Source organism: Haemaphysalis longicornis, unplaced genomic scaffold, assembly GCF_048455015.1.
Source record: "Haemaphysalis longicornis isolate Haplotype H1 unplaced genomic scaffold, Haemaphysalis longicornis Haplotype H1 scaffold_4, whole genome shotgun sequence".
NCBI lineage: Eukaryota > Metazoa > Arthropoda > Arachnida > Ixodida > Ixodidae > Haemaphysalis > Haemaphysalis longicornis.
Genome location: NW_027526361.1, coordinates 114,439,909 through 114,459,362, shown reverse-complemented (window position 1 = coordinate 114,459,362; position 19,454 = coordinate 114,439,909). Strand labels below are relative to the sequence as shown.

Genomic DNA, 19,454 nt, shown 5'->3' with positions numbered 1-19,454 from the left:
AGCCCAGTGTTATATGTTCCTTCATTGCTCTGTCTGTGCTATGACTTGGTGTTAAATGCTCAAGTGTGTTAAAGTGTTAAATGCTGAAGTGCTGCCTTGCTCTTTTAAAGCACATTTTGTGTTCATTGTTAGCCTGATGTCAAATTTCTCATGCGAAAATTGTATTGCTTGCCTTGTATAGGTCAATCTTCTATGTTTTTGTTTGTATACTCATCCAATGTATATTATCCGTTCAAGTTTTGCTTTTCTGATCCCCCCCTATGTAATGCCCTTCGGGGCTTTTAGGGTATCTAAATAAATAAATAAATAAATAAATAAATAAATAAATAAATAAATAAAGTTTCCAATCAAGTCCGATCGTTGTGCGAGAGGATGAACGGCATGGAGCAGGGACTCACTAAGTTACAGCAAGAATTTGCTGAATTCAAGCAATTCATCAAGGACCAACTCGCGCAGGTCACGCGAGTAGTCACTGAATTGAGCACCAAACATGGCCAGACAGTATAAACAGCTCAAGGTCTGGCATTGGAATGCCAACGGCTACCGCTGCCGACGAGCCGTACTGCAACAAGTCGTTCAAGCCATGACGGACCCGCCAGACGTTATATTAATTCAGGAAACTCATACGGAGGACGTACCCAAGCTCCTCGGCTACCGGGCGCACGCGTCGCCGCCCAGCAGCAGAGCCGCGGGCAAGGGAGCGGCGCAGGGAGTGTGTATATTTGTTAAAAAGGGTATAAATTTCATCCCCGTGGATCTACCGTTCAACCAGAATTCGGCATTAGAAGCTTGTGCGGTGGAATTGTCCCTGGGAAAAAGCAAACGAATTCCAGTAACCATTGTTAACACGTACAGTAATCCTCAACACAGAGGACAGAGGTTCAAAGCCTACTTCCAGAATATCTCGAGGCGCGCAGCGCAAACCCGTTGCATCGTGGCCGGAGATTTCAATGCACCTCACAAGGAACTCGGCTACCCGCGTACTACGGCTAAAGGGGACAACCTTTTGGACGAAGCCGCCGCAGCGGGTTTCCAACTCCTCACAGACCCATGCTATCCGTCGCGCTTAGGAACGTCCACTGCACGGGACACAACGCCGGACCTCGCCTTTATACACCTCCCCGTCGAGGAGGAAGTGAGGTGGAGGAACACCGGAGACAACTTAGGAAGCGACCATTTCATTATAGAAGTAACGCTACGAGTTCGAGGAATAACGGGACAACGATCACGCAACAAGCACCAGTTAATAGATTGGAATGCCTTTCGCAATAAGGGAACGCGGAATGAAGAGATAACAGACGTCGAAGACTGGACGAAAGACATAGTAACCATGGTCAAGGAAGCCAGTACTGAAAGAGAAACGGACACGGAGGTCTCGACCGTCGATACAAAGCTGGCTCATCTTATCGAGGCACGGCAATCCATCCAGAGGCGGTGGAGAAGGAACAGAACGAATAGAAACCTGCGCAGACGGGTTGCACGACTTGGAAAAGAAATAGAGTCGTACAGCCGGAAGCTTTGGAGCAAAATCGCCGGAAGCAAAACAGCCGGAAGCAAAATCGGTATTGCCACGCGACTGGTAAAGCAGGTGACCACGAGCAGGACGGGTATGAGAGAGAAAAACCTGCTCAAGTTGGCCCACTCTTTCATCGTCAGTCACGTCACCTACGTGGGAGCCTTTCATCGCTGGCTCCAACATGAGACCGCACGCATCAACGCGGCCATACGCAAAGCATACAAAGCAATCATGGGACTCTTCCCAGGAACCAGCAATGCAGCCTTCGCCGAGTTGGGCGTCTGCAATACACTTGAGGAAATTGGGGAGGCGCAACGAATATCCCAGATCAACCGCCTTGGCACGACCAAAACCGGCAGAGCCGTGTTGCACAGAGCCCGCATCGCGCAGCTGGAGGCGGAGGCCTTGCAGGACGGACTACAACACGTGGGCTCGGTGGCTCGGAGGGTCACAGTCTACCCGTTACCCCGAAACATGCATCCGGAGGAAAACAAGGAACGCAGACGGGCCGGGGCCAGAGCTTTGGCACTGGCGCACGAAACGGACGCAGAGGCGTATTACGTCGATGCGGCAAGATACTCAACGCCGGGTGGAGCATACACACTGGCGGTCATCCGCGCTAGCGATGGAGAATGCGTTACTGCGGCAAGTGTCCGAACGCAAGAGGCCATCCGCGCGGAGGAGGCGGCAATTGCGCTTGCGATCGGCTGCAGCAAGCACAACACGGTCACTATCTTGAGCGACTCGATGAGTGCCGTGGCTAACTTCGGTAAGGGTTATGTCGGACAGACGGCGCGAGCCCTACTACCTGGAGGAAGTAGGTCATCAGCCACCGCTGTCGCTGGCCCGAAAATCTACATCAGATGGTTTCCAGCACACATGGGCGCCACAGTAGGCGGCAGGCCTAACCGGAACGAAGAGGCAGACTCGACTGCACGCGAGCTCACGCACCGTGCAGCCGGCACTCCGCCGTCTCGACAACTTCCGGCGACAGATCCCTGCCCAATCACTAATTATAGTGACTTGCTCGTATGGTACAGAGAGCAGCGTCGAAGCATGGCTCGGCCGCATCACCGTCTCTCCAGAGAAGAAGAAGTCCATCTTCGTAGGCTTCAGACAGGCACAGTGCTTACTCCCGCGCTGGCGAGACATGTGCGGCCCGGACATTACGCGTCGGCAACGTGCAGTGTGTGTTGTGCTGTGCTGGCAGATCTGCCACATGTGTTGTGGGGGTGTAATGAACACGAACGTCGAGGGTACACACAGACTCTACCCGAGAGGATAAACTCTGGGTTGGTGTCCACGAACCTTCTCGAACAACGAACGGTGGTCCAGCTGCTGGTGACAGCCCTGAGCAGACAGCGGCGGGCCGAGACGGGCGCCGAACGTCCTAGTGATGGCCGGGTCGTCCCTCGTGCCCCGCCCGGTCACGCTCCGGGGGCTAGATAGTGCTCCAGCTCTTGCCTTCACGACCAGGGCGGAACCCTGTGCGGTGATCCCCCTGGAGCAGGGCTACTGTAAATAAAGTCCTTTTCTCTCTCTCTCTCTCTCTCTCTCTCTCTACCGGCGACGGGGGCGGCCGCGTCGTTCTCTTCAGCGGCCTTCGATAAATCACATGCCGGGCAGTTTTCTCCTTTTCTCCGCAACGTGGAGGGGTCTACTTTTGGTCTGGTGCCACAAAAAAGCAGGCATGGCTGCCTGCTCGCAAGCAAGTGCTCAGGCTGGTAGGGCGTTTTTGAAGCAATAAACGTTTGTTATCGAGTGGTCCCGTTGAAAGGGGAGTGTATTGAGTTCGTCAAACTCCGCGCGCACTCAAAACACAAAAGAAACACTGAAACTTTTCGTACAGGTGCAGACATATATGAGTGGTTGGTACACAGCGCCAACGACGGCGGATCGTCACAGGAAATGCGAGAAATGAGCTGCGAAGTTCACCAGCGACAGCCAATAGGACAGCCATGGCCCAAATTACGTCGTTTAGGCCATGCCAGGGGTACATAATGAGGAGAATTGAAGAGAGCGCGGTTGGTTTTTCCGCGTTCTTCACAGCGATTTGCGCGCTTACCGCTTCAAGGCCAACTGCACTCAAAATTTCGACTTCTTGAAAACCTCATTTCCGTATAGTCTGCTTAAAAAGAAAGCAACATGCAAAATACAACAGCTGAAATACGCACGTGGACGCCGCAAGCGGCCAGCAAAAATCGGCGATTTTGAAACCGAAACCGAGGAGAGCGCGGCCATTGCAGTGACGTTGCAGCCGTCCAGCGAGCGGCCGGACGGTCACCAGTTCGGGAGAATGTCTGCGCGCAAGCTCTACGCGCGCACGGGGCAGCAGAGCTCGACCGGTTCTCCCGCTGCGTGGCTGGCCAGAGGAAAAAGCCACCGTCGGCTGGAACGTCACAGGCGCGTCATGGCTGTTTACGCGATCCGCCGGCAGGTGCAGAGTGGTCTGCGGCGGAGCCTTTTTAAACGCTTCTGACTGACTAACGAGGCGTTTCACGGGGCTACCACTTGTGTCTCAGCTTATTTGGGGGTACTTGCTACGCATTAAAAACAAATTTGGCCGAGGTGAAATTTGAGTGCAGTTGGCCTTTCACGTGCGCGTGTAATATTTGGCTCAGGTATTCCTGGCAGTGTAATCTAAACGTCGCGCAGGTTTACTTGCACTGCAGAAAGAGTGTTGCAGGGTCCCTTTAATGAAAAATAAGGCCTGTGGCGAGCGGGGAAAGATGGGCGAAGAAGAGAAGGAGAGGTTCAGTCCATATGGAGGTTGCCTTCAAGAGGATCATGTATAAATCGTGGACCACTGTTAAATTGCCCGAATTAGGGCATTTTTGGCGCCCGCATCTTGCGCCCGCAATTCCCTGAAGCATAGACTTTACAATGGTGTTTTAAATGCAGAGGATTTCAGTAACTCACGATGTCACCCGCGTTGACGTCTGTAGTCGTAGTCCGCACCCCTCCCCCTACACTATATATAAAAAAATACTATCCGGCGCCTGGTTTCGATCCCTCGACCCTGCGGACGGAACGCAATGTACATGGTGCTCTACCCACTGCGCCACAAAGCCGACACAGAATGGGAGATTACGAACGCGCCTTATATCCTTGACTCATTCAAACCACGTCAAGAAGCTGCTGATACAACGCATTCACTACCACCAACTCCCCAAACACTAAACGTTAACGCAACACACCCACCCCCTATGCGACGCATTTACTCGAGTCCCCCTCGCGGGGAGATGAGCCCAATTTTTATTGCTTATAGCGATCCATCCTCTGACGGAGGTGGTGACTTGATTACCACCATAATTATATTATTAAATAGGTTTGAGGGAAGTGAAATAAATCTTTTGAATCACACCTCTCGCAGTTCCTGGAACTTGCTCCAACAAAACTTACTCCGTTTTCCATGGGAATGCGTGCACACAAACTTACCGTGGATCCAATACACTTATCGCTGTACTTTCGCATGTATCGATGTTCAAACGCTTGACCTGGTGCAACGTATTTTCTCTCAAGTTTATATGTTGGCATTTAACATTTTACTGGTTATTGTACAGTGAACATGCCAGGCAAAGCCATTGTAGCTGTGACAAATTGGTAAGGAATGTGTACTATTGTAAATAATTTGGAAGGATACTATTCAGCATAGCTGACTTGAAATACAAACTCACATTTGACTTTTCATTACATTCGAGCACGCTAAATGTAATGCTGAATAGATATGCATTTCTTTTTTGTTATTCCGGCCCTAATAAATGGTGGTCACCACCACCACATGCGTAAGGCTAGGCCACATGAAATGATAGATGTGGGTCAACGAAACTGTATAGTACAAGTTGTGAGCGCTGGTTGTCACGATTCAGCGCGCCGCTACCCTGCAGTGCGTGATCTTCGTGTACTGCGGTGAAGTTTTCGTGCATGGCAGTAAAGCCCATCCTTCCCAAACAAGTTACGACATGCCGCAGCTTGTCCAACGTGCGTGCGCTAGTGGTCGGAGATCCATGCCAGCGACGGCGATGGCGCGCATGACTCATCGTTTCCCAAATTCTCTTCGCGAAAAATGCTCCGACTTGGACCTCGCCGCTGACTCTAGGGACATTCGAACAGTGAATCTAGGAAGATTTGTTTTGTGTATTTGTTCTTTTTTTGTGCCGCGCCACACGCTGCAGACCTGTTCACTGTTGGCACTTTTGGGTATAAATTCTCGCCATTTTGCGAGTGGTGTCGTGTCAAAACGTCGTCGGCATCAGAGCGAGGTTGTTACTCCGCTCGAGTCATGCATGCACGCTAGCGGGCTGCTGTTCCCGTATCGTCGCTGTTCACTTCTCGCTATGCAGCAAACTAGTTAAATTTTGCTCTCGCCTCTGTATTCAACACGGAGGCAGCTATCTTGCTCGCCGCTCATTCACCACGCTACCACTACATAACGGAGGCGACGGAGCTTGGTACGGGGACGCCTTCGCCAAGTACAATGGTCCAAACTATGATGGCGAAAGATGGCTTAGAATATGTATGGGACGGAATGTATTCGTCCCATGTACGTACAGTTTATGCGTACAGTTGTACGTACAGTTTATGCGTACAGAATGTACGCATTTATGCGTACAGAATGTACGTACAGTTTATGCGTACTCCCATGGTAACTGGGAATGCAGCATCTGGGACACACCTTGAAACAAAACGTATGTCGGCGCTAGAAGCTGCGTAACTTTTTACGGAAACGGAATGCGCTTAGGTGGAGGACGTCCCAGCGCGAAAAGAAAGAAGTGAAGTTGAGCTGCCCTGTAAAAGGCTGAACCACACACAAAAAAGAATGGCTACCAAGATAGGAGGCAAGAAGTAGGGTAAGCGAGAGACGAGATTAGAAAATTTGGCGTATATCTAGAAATGGGCATGCCGACAGTACCGGATAGGAGCAGTTAGAATTACATGGAAGAGGCCTTCGACGTCATATTAGCTATGGTGCTGAACTGAAACAATAATGTAGGTGGCGTAAAAGGGCCTCGCTGCAGGCCAAGAGTAAGTAGAGCACTATGGACCCCGCTTTCCTAATGCCAACGTTAAAATGATGTACGCCCTAAGTATCCTTGGTTAGCATCTATGCGGCACGAAAGGCCCTAGCCGGATCTAGTAGTAGATTACGTCACAGGTCCCCAATAGGACCCACTCAATGTGAGGAATTTTCATAAGACGTTGCGAGTTTCGGGCAGCGTTAACAGCCTTTATTTGGAAACAGTACTGCGTACGCAATTAGTGGTATAAAAAAGATGTGCACACCATAAAAACAAACATAGGATAGGTTAACAAGATATTTCAAATTTCTTAGTCGCAGTTGGTAGGTTGGTAAGCATGCGAAATTTTTTAATAGCGGTAAGTAGCAAGAACGAAACGTGTGAACAAAGCTACCGCATGCCTCAGTCGTGACTGTACAAGCAAACATGCACAATATGAAGTTTGTGATGAGTAATAAGCGTATACAGCACGATTGTTCGCGTGGGTTAACAGGCAGTTCCACAGGTAACAAACCGTAGAAATGAGCAAGTACTTAGGTTCTGCACAAAACAATGCAGGGCCGTTGCCTTGAGTCATCAACCGCGCAGCAAAAGCGCTTCTGGCGCTGAATGGGAAGTGAGGTTTGTAAACACTGTACATATGAAAAATGTGCACAATGGGACTAGCCGTTATGTGGTTATTAGCTTGAAATTGAATGACTTTTGCGTTCACGTTCTTGAAACATGCGTAAATAGACTCAACGGAAATACTTCGTCTATCTAGGTCATTCAAAAAGCATTTGTGTGGCTTACATCGCTGTGTGGTGTATAAAAAAATAAGGAACGGAACAACAAACTACGAAGTTGAAGGAAGGCGAGCCCAAAGGCGAACAGAAAGTGTCGACAATAACAATAAGAGGACGAAAAACACAAAGGCTAAGAACTGATTTTCGAATCAAAGCTCTGATGGGAGGCGATCCGTAAGCTTACATATATATATATATAGATTGCGCCCGACAAATTGTTTCTAGCGTAGTTTCACAATGCGACGAAACGCAAGAAATGCCAGAACAGATTATATGGTTGCTTTGTGAGCACTAAAATCACTGCTGTTAGGCATTGGGAATACAAAAAAGTGAAGCGAACGCGCAACGCTTCGTACAGTCGCGGCGTCAGAATATAGAGCTGCTGACTGCCGTGGAAGAGTTCTCTCCAGCAAGTGGATAGACGCGCTCCTTGAGGTAGAGGTAGTCCCAGCACCAGGTGTTGTAGGCCAGCATGACGATGAGGCCGCAGCCAATCTTCATGGCGATGCCGGGCAGGACGAACTCGTCCTCCTGCAGGTCGCCATAGTCGGTCACGTACTCGCTCACGGGCGTCGCCGTGGTGGTGATGAAGCCGAAGGCGGAGCACAGCGCGAATGGCATGACGAAGTACATGGGGTGCACGCGCATGGCGTCCGCCATGTGGCCCAGCAGCGGCGAGAAGATGATGATGTTGTTCAGCGAGTTGTTGATCTCGGCCAGAACCAGGGCCACAGCGCCGACGAGGAACTGCAGCGCCAAGGTGGACGTGAACAGGTGGTGGGGGAGCAGCCAGTCGACGGACTGAAGCAGGTTGCAGCGTGCGATCAGCTTGGCCACGCACACTCCGGCGCCCATGGTGACGACGAAGGCCCACGAGATGCTGTGCACCGCGTGCTGGAAAGAGTGCATGCGCGCCCGCTTGCTGGCCCTGGCGCGTCGGGGGTGCTTCCAGTCGTGGATGTGCGACGTCATGTACATCACCATGAGGGCCAGGCTGACGCATGTGTTCTCGTTGAAGATCGAGCCCTCCGGTTCGGTGCCCATCTCGTCGTAGTAGTGGTGCGACGCGACAATGGCGACGCCCAATCCGACGAGCGTGACAAGCGTGGAGATCTCGGTGTAGCTGACCGGGCCAAGCTCGGCAAAGCGTCGGTAGATGACGTCTTCGAAGGCGCGCTTGGAGATGTGATCGCTGGAGACCACGTCGCTGGCGTAGCACACCGAGAGCACGCACCAGAGGAGGAAGGAGCAGAGCACCGTGAGCGGCAGGTGGCACTGGACCCACTTGTAGATGGTGATGCGGCGGTAGCCGTACATCTGCTCCATGTAGGCTTTGACGAACAGGTTGCCGCCGCAGCCCACCACGGAGCCCATGCTGCCCAGCACGGCCGAGTACGATATGGCGATGAGCAGGCCCTTCTTGACGGTGAAGAACTCGCTCAGGATGCGGATCACGTCGGGGATGACGATGCCGCCCTCGATGAGGTAGTGTGCTTCCATGATGGGCGTGCCGATGCCCTTGGTGCGGTGCAAGTAGCGCGTGCGCAGCTCGAGCACGTGGAACAGCCGGTTGTCCTGGATGTGCTGGATGGCCTCCATGGCGATGGGCAGCACGATGGCCGCGGTGCGCACCGCGTTGGTCCACATGGACACCAGCGTGGTGGTGATCACGAAGCCGCCCATGATGAAGCCCGACTTGCCGCCGAACACCAGCAGGAAGGTCAGGATGACCCGCTTGTGCAGGTTGGTGGTCTCCACGCCGTTCACCACGAGGGCGTACCTGCGAGTCAAGTGGTACGGTTTTGGGTTTTATGAACTACTCGACACTGTCAACAACCAGGGGACACATAGAAGTTGTGTGACCGCAAGAGGTGAGAGCCCTGGAGAAATGAAGGAAATATGGCCCTTTTCAACCAATGTGAAAAAACAGAAATGTGAAATAAAATGGTGATCCGCAGTATACTAGCCACTTTTTTCGCTGCCAGTTCTTCAACCGTGACTTCCACTTCCACATGCTTGAACGTCTTTGATACCCTGTCACACAACAAAGAGGACATAGCGGGTGTTCAAAATTAGGCTTTATAGTTTTCTTAAAATTATAAGCACTGGGAGGCACGCGAAGACAATCTGTGCAATTTATTTATTTATTTATTTAGAATACTTTCAAGGCCCGGAGGCTTTACAGGAAGGAGTGGTACAAAGGTGGTACGTACAGAAAAAGTGCACATTGTCAATTGTCAATTCAGGGAATTTTGTACCGCAATCTTGAATCTATCAGGATCACGTGTATCAACGTTAGAGGCAGGAAGGGGGTTCCAGTCATTGCTGGTTGTAGGAATGAAGGAATAGTAATACATATTGGTCGCGGGTTCGATTCCCGGCCGCGGCGGCCGCTTTTCTGATGGAGGCGAAAAGCAGAAACGCCCGTGTGTACGAGATTTCGGCGCACGTTAAAGATCCCCAGGTGGTCAAAATTAATCCGGAGCCCTCCACTACGGCGCGCCTCATCGCCTGCGTTGCGTCGGCGCGTTAAACCCTACAATCAATCAATAGTAATACATATTAGTACGGCTTGTCGGTATGCCTGTTATGTTATGTGGCCGGGGGGCACACAAAAAGATGATAATTATCGCTGTTAGCAGCCAAATTAACTAATATTGAATAATTAACTTTGTATTGACTGCAATAAGTGGGTAAGTTTATATCAAAAATTAGAGGCAGTCGTATTTCTACACAGTATCAGCTGGAAGAATTCTGCTAGCGTGTCTGTGCTCCGAAATATCCGACTCCAAATTTTAATCGTCGTTTGCGTGATTACGCATGCAAGATAGGATCGGCGCAAAGCCCCTCCCTGATGCGACGCACTGTTGCGGATGTTGCGCTGTCATATCTTGATTTCGCCAGCCGATAAGTGAAGGGGTACAGTATCTTTGCCAATGCCTCCGCTCCGTTGTCAGTAAATGCCGCACGCAACACCCGCGTCACATCAAGGAGGAGCTCTGCGCCGGTCCTAACCCTCAGTTGCATACCTAATCATGCGAACCACAATTAATATTTAGAGTCGGATACATCGGCGCACAGACACGCTAGAAGGATTCTTCTTGCTGGGGCAAAAACTCCGTCAAGCTACTCTTGTAGCTTTTTGTTTCTGTCCGGGCAGTTTTTTATGAATGTAAAAAAAAATGCTGATTGAACTGAACTAAGCTGAACTGAACTGATACTGCGTAGAAACACGACTGCCTCTAACTTTTCTATGCAAACAACAAAACGTTGATTATTCCATGTTAGTTAATTGGGCTGCTGACAGCGATAATTATCATCTTACTGTGTGTCCCAGTGCTACACGACTTATTTGCACTGGTGGTCTTTGCGCTCATCGCAGGGACTAATTTTAAGAAAACCATCAAGCTTAATTTTGAGCACCTGGTGTATGGTAATATATTTCAGCTACTGCACTCAGGGACTGACACTTAAACGTTCGCTCTGTACATCACCTGCTCATGTCGTAAATTAGGGAAACGAAGCAATATATTTATTTCTGCGTTCTGAAGAATTGTAGGCTCCGTTTCCCCATTTCGAGTACTGGTTCGGCTGTAACAATAAAGCCAGAATAAGGAACGCTGCATGATATATGTGCGGTCCCGGTTGTGTGTGCAGCATCGCACAGCCTTGTTATATCTGGATTTATTAGTCACGTTTCTGCGCAAGAGTGGGCGGAGCATGAATAGAAAAAAAGCAAAAATACAGAGCTGATAGAACAGGCAACACGGTGTTGCAAAAAAAAAAAAAAAAGAGAGAAGGAAGCTCACACTAACGTGTAAAGCTTGAAGGTAGCGAGGCTGTATGCAGCCTCCACGACCATCAGGAAGGTTTAGGTACACGATTGCAGCCGATTTGCATCTTCGCAGCCGCAATGACCCTTACTCCATCATTGATGCTATAAGTGTGAGCTTGCTTCATTATCATTGCCCATCATCTTGGACGATATGACGCGTCTTTCTCGTTCCGATCAAGTGTTGCCACGATTACGGCGAACGCGTGAGCTTCTTTTTTGGCCAGTCTCGGCCAATCTCTCCAAGTAGGTATGCTTGGCTTGAAAACGTGCACCGGGGACGCTGGGTGGTCGCCACGAGGCACGCACACACTAGCGTTCGGCATTTTCTTGGTTTTTTGAACTGCCGGGTGGTCGCCGCGATTTCGGCCAATCTCCCTAAGTGGGTATGCTTGGCTTGAAAAACGTGCGCCGGGGACGCTGGGTGGTCGCCACGAGGCACGCACACACTAGCGTTCGGCATTTTCTTGGTTTTTTGAACTGCCGGGTGGTCGCCGCGATTTCGGCCAATCTCCCTAAGTGGGTATGCTTGGCTTGAAAAACGTGCGCCGGGGACGCTGGGTGGTCGCCACGAGGCACGCACACACTAGCGTTCGGCATTTTCTTGCTTTTTTGAACTGCCGGGTGGTCGCCGCGATTTCGGCCAATCTCCCTAAGTGGGTATGCTTGGCTTGAAAAACGTGCGCCGGGGACGCTGGGTGGTCGCCACGAGGCACGCACACACTAGCGTTCGGCATTTTCTTGCTTTTTTGAACTGCCGGGTGGTCGCCGCGATTTCGGCCAATCTCCCTAAGTGGGTATGCTTGGCTTGAAAAACGTGCGCCGGGGACGCTGGGGGGGTCGCCACGAGGAACGCACACACTAGCGTTCGGCATTTTCTTGCTTTTTTGAACTGCCGGGTGGTCGCCGCGATTTCGGCCAATCTCCCTAAGTGGGTATGCTTGGCTTGAAAAACGTGCGCCAGGGACGCTGGGGGGGTCGCCACGAGGCACGCACACACTAGCGTTCGGCATTTTCTTGGTTTTTTGAACTGCCGGGTGGTCGCCGCGATTTCGGCCAATCTCCCTAAGTGGGTATGCTTGGCTTGAAAAACGTGCGCCGGGGACGCTGGGTGGTCGCCACGAGGCACGCACACACTAGCGTTCGGCATTTTCTTGGTTTTTTGAACTGCCGGGTGGTCGCCGCGATTTCGGCCAATCTCCCTAAGTGGGTATGCTTGGCTTGAAAAACGTGCGCCGGGGACGCTGGGTGGTCGCCACGAGGCACGCACACACTAGCGTTCGGCATTTTCTTGGTTTTTTGAACTGCCGGGTGGTCGCCGCGATTTCGGCCAATCTCCCTAAGTGGGTATGCTTGGCTTGAAAAACGTGCGCCGGGGACGCTGGGGGGGGGTCGCCACGAGGCACGCACACACTAGCGTTCGGCATTTTCTCGGTTTTTTGAACTGCCGGGTGGTCGCCGCGATTTCGGCCAATCTCCCTAAGTGGGTATGCTTGGCTTGAAAAACGTGCGCCGGGGACGCTGGGGGGGCCGCCGCGAGGCCCTCGCTCACGTAACTGCGGACAAGAAAAATTACGATTTGCTAAACAGCTTCGCCGTTAAAAATAGGAAACTCGTGAAGGACTGCAGGCGGTCTCGAAAAGGACTTGGGTCATAGAAAGAGTTGATAGAACAGATGATCGAACAAATTTCAGTCTGTCGAACCTAAAAAAGTACCGGTTCGGTTACGGTTCTGGTTCAGGCAAAATCATTTCGTTCGGGTTCAGTTTTGGTTCGACAAATTCACGTACCGGACCGGTTCGCGAACCGGTTCGGGTGCTTGAACGGGTTTGCGAACCGGTTCGATTAGTTGAATTATCACTGAAATTAAAAAAAAAAAAAATTAGTAGCTTAAAACGACAGTCAAATAAAAATACAAACAAAAATTCGAAATGCTGCTGTTCCCCAAGGGCAGAGGCGCAATTGCAAAGCAAACTAAAAAATCACCAGATATTAGAAAAACAAATGAAGTGGCGACGATTTACCACCTACTTTCTCGTCCAGTATTTATGTTGTCCTAGCGACTATTCATAAAGCCACCGCCAAGAGATATGACGGTGGGATATGTTTTCTGCCCTTTCCTTTTTTGTTGAAATCGCAATCGTCGCTATGGAATTGCCCATCACGCTAACCTTGAAGCCTTAAATTTAGGCCTGCGTACTGGCGTGTTCAAATTCCAGCGCTTAATATACCAATGGCGCACATTTTTAATATTTGTAACAAAACAGACAAATCCTTCAACAGGCACATAAATACTACCAATGAATTAGATTATTTGGTCACCCTTAATAACTTGTTAGCTGTCACCTTATCGACTTTGTTAGTCACACTTTTGTTAAAAGTAAGCTTTAGGTAACGCTCAGTCACTGCATTATTGCTCTGATCACTGCAATTCCTTTTGCGATAGCTATACCGGATGTGTGCATTACCATCAGTATGTCATCGTACCGCCTGACCCGCGGCCATTGTTGTGTGTGCTAAATTGCGGAATCTTATAACAGATTATGCTGTTACAAAATTAAAAGGAAATTTGACGCGCGGAGCATGAGATGGGACTTTTTGGGGTAGACGCTCTTTAATTCGTCCACAGCAGTACTCCACTCCGGAACGAGTACTAGCGAGTTGGGCAGCCAGTACAAGTCCACCTTCGAAAAAAAAAAAAAAACAGATATGAAAGAGACAAAACTGCATCAGCAGCAAACGGCTTAGCCACTGAGCAGCTCCTGCGATCACACTTGTCAAGTAATAACAATTTGCAGGTGTCGGATTTTTTAAACAAATTACGAAATGCAAAAAGTTTACACACATCGGGTGTGGGCTTTCGCTGTTGCGCAGTGGAGCACTCCTGCAGCCTGATTTCTCCAATAATGTCGCAGCTAGAGAAGGGCAAAGCCGTTTTATATCCCCTGCAAGCTGCCGAGAATGATGACATTTCGTTTGGTCAGCTTGCACTACGCTCGCGCTTCCAGCAGCAACAGACCATTGCTGCATTGGTGCTCATTCATTTCCCCTGTGGTTACATAGAGCGTGATAGTGTTCAATTGTCTGGAGGGGAAAGTACGCGAGCGGGTACGAAGTTGATGGTACGTGAAAGAAAAAAAGGCCTGAATTGCATTGGCTGTGCAATATCAACAACGGAGGGTCGAACCGTTTCGGCATGAACCGGTAACCGTTATTTCTTTTTTTTCGGTTCAGTTCCGGTTCGGGTTCAGCGGGCTCAAAAAATAATGGTTAGGGTTCGGGTTCAGTTCCGGCAAAAATACCGGTTCAGTTCCAGTTTTCGGTTCGGTTAGGTTCCGGTTCGACACCCTGACAAATTTTAAACCTTATAAATCCACAATGCACTCACATCTAGTGATCAAGCAGTACTTTTACTGTAGAAAAAAAAATCCGCGATAAGACCGCGGATAGATCCACGGTCACCAGCGCTTGTCACCGTCTGTCTACTGCGTCCAGGTTTTTTGCGCTGTTTTTTCTAAGCAATGAGTACCCAACTGGCCCAAAGTCAAGCCTCAGTGCGGGACAGATGAGAACTTCGAATGGGTTGTGAATAAGAAAGCATGAACGTGCAGTTGAAGGCTTAGACGCCTTGTCCCTCCACGCGTTGTCGACGGCCTGTTATTTTCAGCTTGAGCCGCTTCGCCTCGTCACGGTTCCGCCTCAACGCTTTCGAATGGCTGCGATCTGTCTTCCATATGTTGCGCTGCTGCTCGTTCCCGTAGCCGTGCAAGGGGAGAGTTGATTGATTGTAGGGTTTAACGAGCCGACGCAACGAAGGCGATGAGGCGCTGTAGTGGAGATCTCCGGATTAATTTTGACCACCTGGGGATCTTTAACGTGCGCCGAAATCTCGTACACACGGGCGTTTTTGCTTTTCGCCTCCATCAGAACAGCGGCCGCCGCGGCCAGGAATCGAACCCGCGACCTCGTGCTCAGCATACATTGGTAGTTAGCCTTGCTTTCTTTGTTGATGAAAATCAAAACAGGTCGTCGATAGCAGCGTGCGATGTACTCACGCAATGTAGAGAAGCATGGTGGTGGACGTGTAGTCCTGCTGCAGCTCCTCGGCGGAGTAGTTGAGGAACGGCGGGGCCAGGATGATTGGCACCAACGCCACGATCGCCGGGGGGATGGACTATGCGCGGGAAGAGGGAGGGGGGATTTTCAATAGTACACATGAGAAAGTACACGCTACTTCGAGACGACAAAACCCTTACGTCACATTTAGAGCAAGAATTATAGGGAAACATATGCGGGCCTCTTCGCAATTTCTCTAATCACTGGATTTTTTCATCACATTAACGTTAGTTATAGACACGACTTCCGTTCCACACAGAACACTATTTCAGTGTCGAAAGCATAACCTATAGGTATTCCTCGCCAGTGCTTGGGTCCCCATTGGGGAATTGTTTGGGTAGTTTTATGGTTCTGTTCACTACTGAGCGGAAGTGGTAGTGATACGATGGCAGAATGCCTTCATATTTTTTCTACTGAAATCATTCTTTCTCCCCACAACTTCATATGATTCGGGCGTGCTCTGAACCGTCTTGCGCACGAGCAGCTCGATCCAAGGTAAGAAAGATAATGTTGCATGCTGAATGAAGGCCTGGCCCACCTCCAAGTGCTCCTATCCTGGGCTGCCCGGATCCATGCTGTGCACCCAATTGGCTTATCTGCTTCCTCCATCGAGCTACCAGCCTTCTACTTCTAGCCATGTCCCTCGCTATTACTTTGTGGCCCCGGTGGTCCACCAATTGGCAGTTCTCCACTCCACTTCGCGCAGCTCCACTTAATTTGAGCTACAATGTTTACATATAGGTTGTATTCACTGGTGAGGCACGCATGCACGCAACCTTGCGAGCGCGCCGTCAGCCGTTACGTCGGTCTCCGCGGGACGGCGGTACTTGTCCGTGCTAAGCATATGATGTGTGTTGAACGTTCCAAACTCTACCCCAGCGAACGCAAAGTAATGCCTCGACTCCAACGTGAGTGCGATTAATAACATCTCTGTTGACACCACCGTTGATAATCGGTTTGAAACGGAGCAGACGACGCACGCCGGCGTTTTTTTTCTTCGGCGTGCGGGCGCAGTGGCACAAGCAGCGCCATGTCTGTGGCGCTTCGGACATGTCTGTGGCCGTTTCCAGTGTTGCCAAGCGAAGAAACTGACAGCTAAACTTTTCAATGAATACCACCTATAGGATCATCGCATACATAGAGAGACAGAGAGATTGACAAAACGTGTCCTGGCATCTACCACCATAGTCGCAAAGCCCACCTGGAAGAGCCACAGGAGGAGCACGTAGAGGACGATGAAGGCGCAGTGGTTCTCGGGCGAGCGGTGGTGCAGCAGCGGCGACAGGCACACGGGGATGGTGTACATGGCCACCACGCGCACGTAGAAGCCCACCGTCTGGAAGCGCCGAGGGAGGCTGTGCCGCGCAAAGTCCGTCAGCGTCAGCTCCTCCTGGTTCGCGAACTGGTCGATCATCGCCGCTGCGGGTGCTGCTCAACCGGAGGGCTGCTTCTTTTTCGCTCGACACGCGGTTGGTCGCCCGATGGAGCACGCCCAGTACGGGAGCCTGCTTGGACAAGCGGCGAGATTGCTCCGGATATACTATGCACAGTTTTCTAAGCGCGACGCCGTAAAAGAGTAAAATCCCTGAGACCGGCTAGTCAAAAACCCGAGTGAATTTCACTGATTCTACTTGAATCTTTCCGATTGCATCAGTGAATCTTTATATTAATTTGTGCGCTTGTAACGAGTAGGTTGAAGAAAATTTCACGATTAACGGAGAAAATAGAATTAAAAAATAACTATTAAACATGATTAACAAAGCGGGCAGGTTACGCATTTCAAATGCTTGCATTTCACTGCACGTTGACAAAGCTCTGAGTTTCTAACGTCAACAAGCGATACAAACGTCCGACCATCTTTGTCGGTCCTGTCATCAAAAGAGGATGTTGTTACTAAAGTGGCGCGACACATTTTATAGGGGCCTTGGCGGGAGGTAGCGGATGTTGCATGGGGCTTCAGAAGGCAAGGAGAAGGGATGTACGGGGACCCCGTTGCGCTAAAGAGGGTTGAAAGGGGTGTGCTCTCTGGCGCTCTTTAGCTCTGCCGTGTGGTCCTTTGGTGCACATAATGATATACGACGACAGTTTTAACGAGCGCGTAGCTTCCTCCGGGCTGTCAGCTTAAGGCTCAGATGTAACTAAGAGGTGCAGGTCGCACAGTGTAATGTCGGAGTTCTTTCACCTCTGCGCTTCGGTTGTTTAACACCAGAGGGCTACGCCGAAGTTATAAAATGCGCGGCCATCTTGAATAAAGATCTCAGCCCTCCACCACGGCGCGCCTCATCGCCTGCGTTGCGTCGGCGCGTTAAGCCCTACAATCAATCAAATCAATGAATAAAGATCACTCTCGATTTTCACCTACAACGGGTGCACGTCTATCTGCCGAACCATTCGGGGTCGTCGCCGACGCGACATTACACACAGCCGCTAGAGCTGCTCAAATGAGCTGAAGCTGGCCGTGGAAGACACGTCGGAAAGAGACGATTTCATTACAACACGTCGACGAAATAAGACGCGAAATTTTACATATGAAATAAGAAAACGGAAAGACCCTAGTCTCTTCCAGTATGTCGAAATTGGAAGAAGATCCAGAAGAACCGAGTGGCACTGGCTAGAAGCGTTATCTAAAGCGATAGATTCAAGTGCGCTGAGAACATGGGCTGTATGTTGTTCGCGTAGATGTACCATCTAAAAAATCCTCCCCCCCCCTTCCCCCCCCTCCGTGGCTAGAGAAGTTTACGGCGGGCTGACTGACTGTGAAAAAAGACGCAGTAAGAGACTGGTGATGAACTGAGCGCACTGGTTAAAGTAACATTGCGCCGCGTCAAGTTGGCGGGAACAGCCTATAGCGGTCGCTCACACTGGCGCAGCCACTGGTTAACGATCACGCGATACTATTTTCGCGTACGGTGCTATGGGCAGTTACGCTCGCCTAGCTCTCCCTCCACGCGTACCGGGGCGGGTGTAGATGGGCCACCGGTGGAAATGCAATGGCTGATACGGGCTTCTGTTCAAAGCATATACCTGACGGCAGGCGCAGTTTCAATATGCGGGGAAGAATAAGGCAAATTTCGATGTGTGAGCCACGGAGATGCACGCACAACTCTTCGGGTCGTTAAAAGCTGGCTCTTGCGTTTTAGCCGTCAAAACCTGCGCAGCAAAGTCTGAATTCAATAGCGTCTCAACCCTGCTTCTCTGTGCCGAGAAGAGCTCCAGAAAGGAATCAGTTCGCTGTTAAATTACTGGCTTACCTGGTCAAAAAAGGACGCCTTGACCGGGTTGCGGCTAAAAGGCAGGCCGAAAAACAGCCGATTCGCGGTTGCGAGCCGGGTTTCAGCTGAGAGGCGGAGGAGAGAGCAGTAGATGCGTCCTCACAAAATGGCGGCTGCTTCTTCTTCGTTCAGTTCGTGCGCTCGTGAGCACGTCCCGGACCACGCTGCAGTTGCTCTTCGTCATCAGTGATGACACGTACCGAGCGAGGAGGTGCCGCATGGCTGACTGGTTTTGTCCGGTCTTGCACAACGCAATGATGTGTGAAGTGCGGCACCGAAATTCCTGACCATCTCCATCCCTTGCAAGAAAAAGCGTTTATAACCCAAATTCGCCGCAAACGAGAGCCGAGGGCATCAGCGCAGAAATGTTATTGGCGGTGACAGAAGAGAATGTATTGGTACCATGTATAGCAGCCTCTCCGCCTTTTTCATAAAGAAAATTTAATCACGTTCTCTACGATAGCCGCAAGAATGAAACGGCTACGACTCCGAAAAAGGAGTTGAGGAGGACGAACATCTTTCGCCATCATCACCACCATTTGTCCGCCTCCGGGCGAATAGGAAGATTCAGCCGAATACTTCACCTAGTAGTTCACCGGAGTTGTTTTTGTCACGGTGGACGCCACTTCGTAGCCCCTAATTACAAACAAACAAACAAACAAACAAACAAACAAACAAACAAACAAACAGACAAACAAACAAACAAACAAACAAACAAACAAACAAACAAACAAACAAACAAACAAACAAACAAACAAACAAACAAACAAACAAACAACAGCAACAACAAAAACAAACAAACAAGCAAAAACCAAACCAAACAAACAAACATGAACGTCTTGGTCTTCGAAAACGTGTGGATTCTCGGGCTTAAGCTTCAGCGTGGACGGTTCCTGCACTTTGGTGAAACCGGGG

General features: G+C 50.3%; 2 protein-coding genes across 2 annotated transcripts in view; both read right to left on the bottom strand.

Moving 5' to 3' along the window:
- The window catches only part of Atpsyncf6 (ATP synthase, coupling factor 6), a 225,976-nt gene that overhangs the window by 37,112 nt on the left and 169,410 nt on the right, over positions 1-19,454 (bottom strand). The gene's annotated exons all lie outside the window — the stretch shown is intronic.
- Positions 6,809-16,681, bottom strand: LOC144179943 (Na(+)/dicarboxylate cotransporter 3-like). Its single transcript, XM_077708358.1, has 3 exons — positions 16,469-16,681; positions 15,207-15,325; positions 6,809-9,099 (listed from the first exon to the last, which is right to left on the bottom strand). The coding sequence occupies exons 1-3, from the start codon at positions 16,679-16,681 to the stop codon at positions 7,686-7,688; spliced, it is 1,746 nt and encodes a 581-aa protein (XP_077564484.1). The 3' UTR covers positions 6,809-7,685.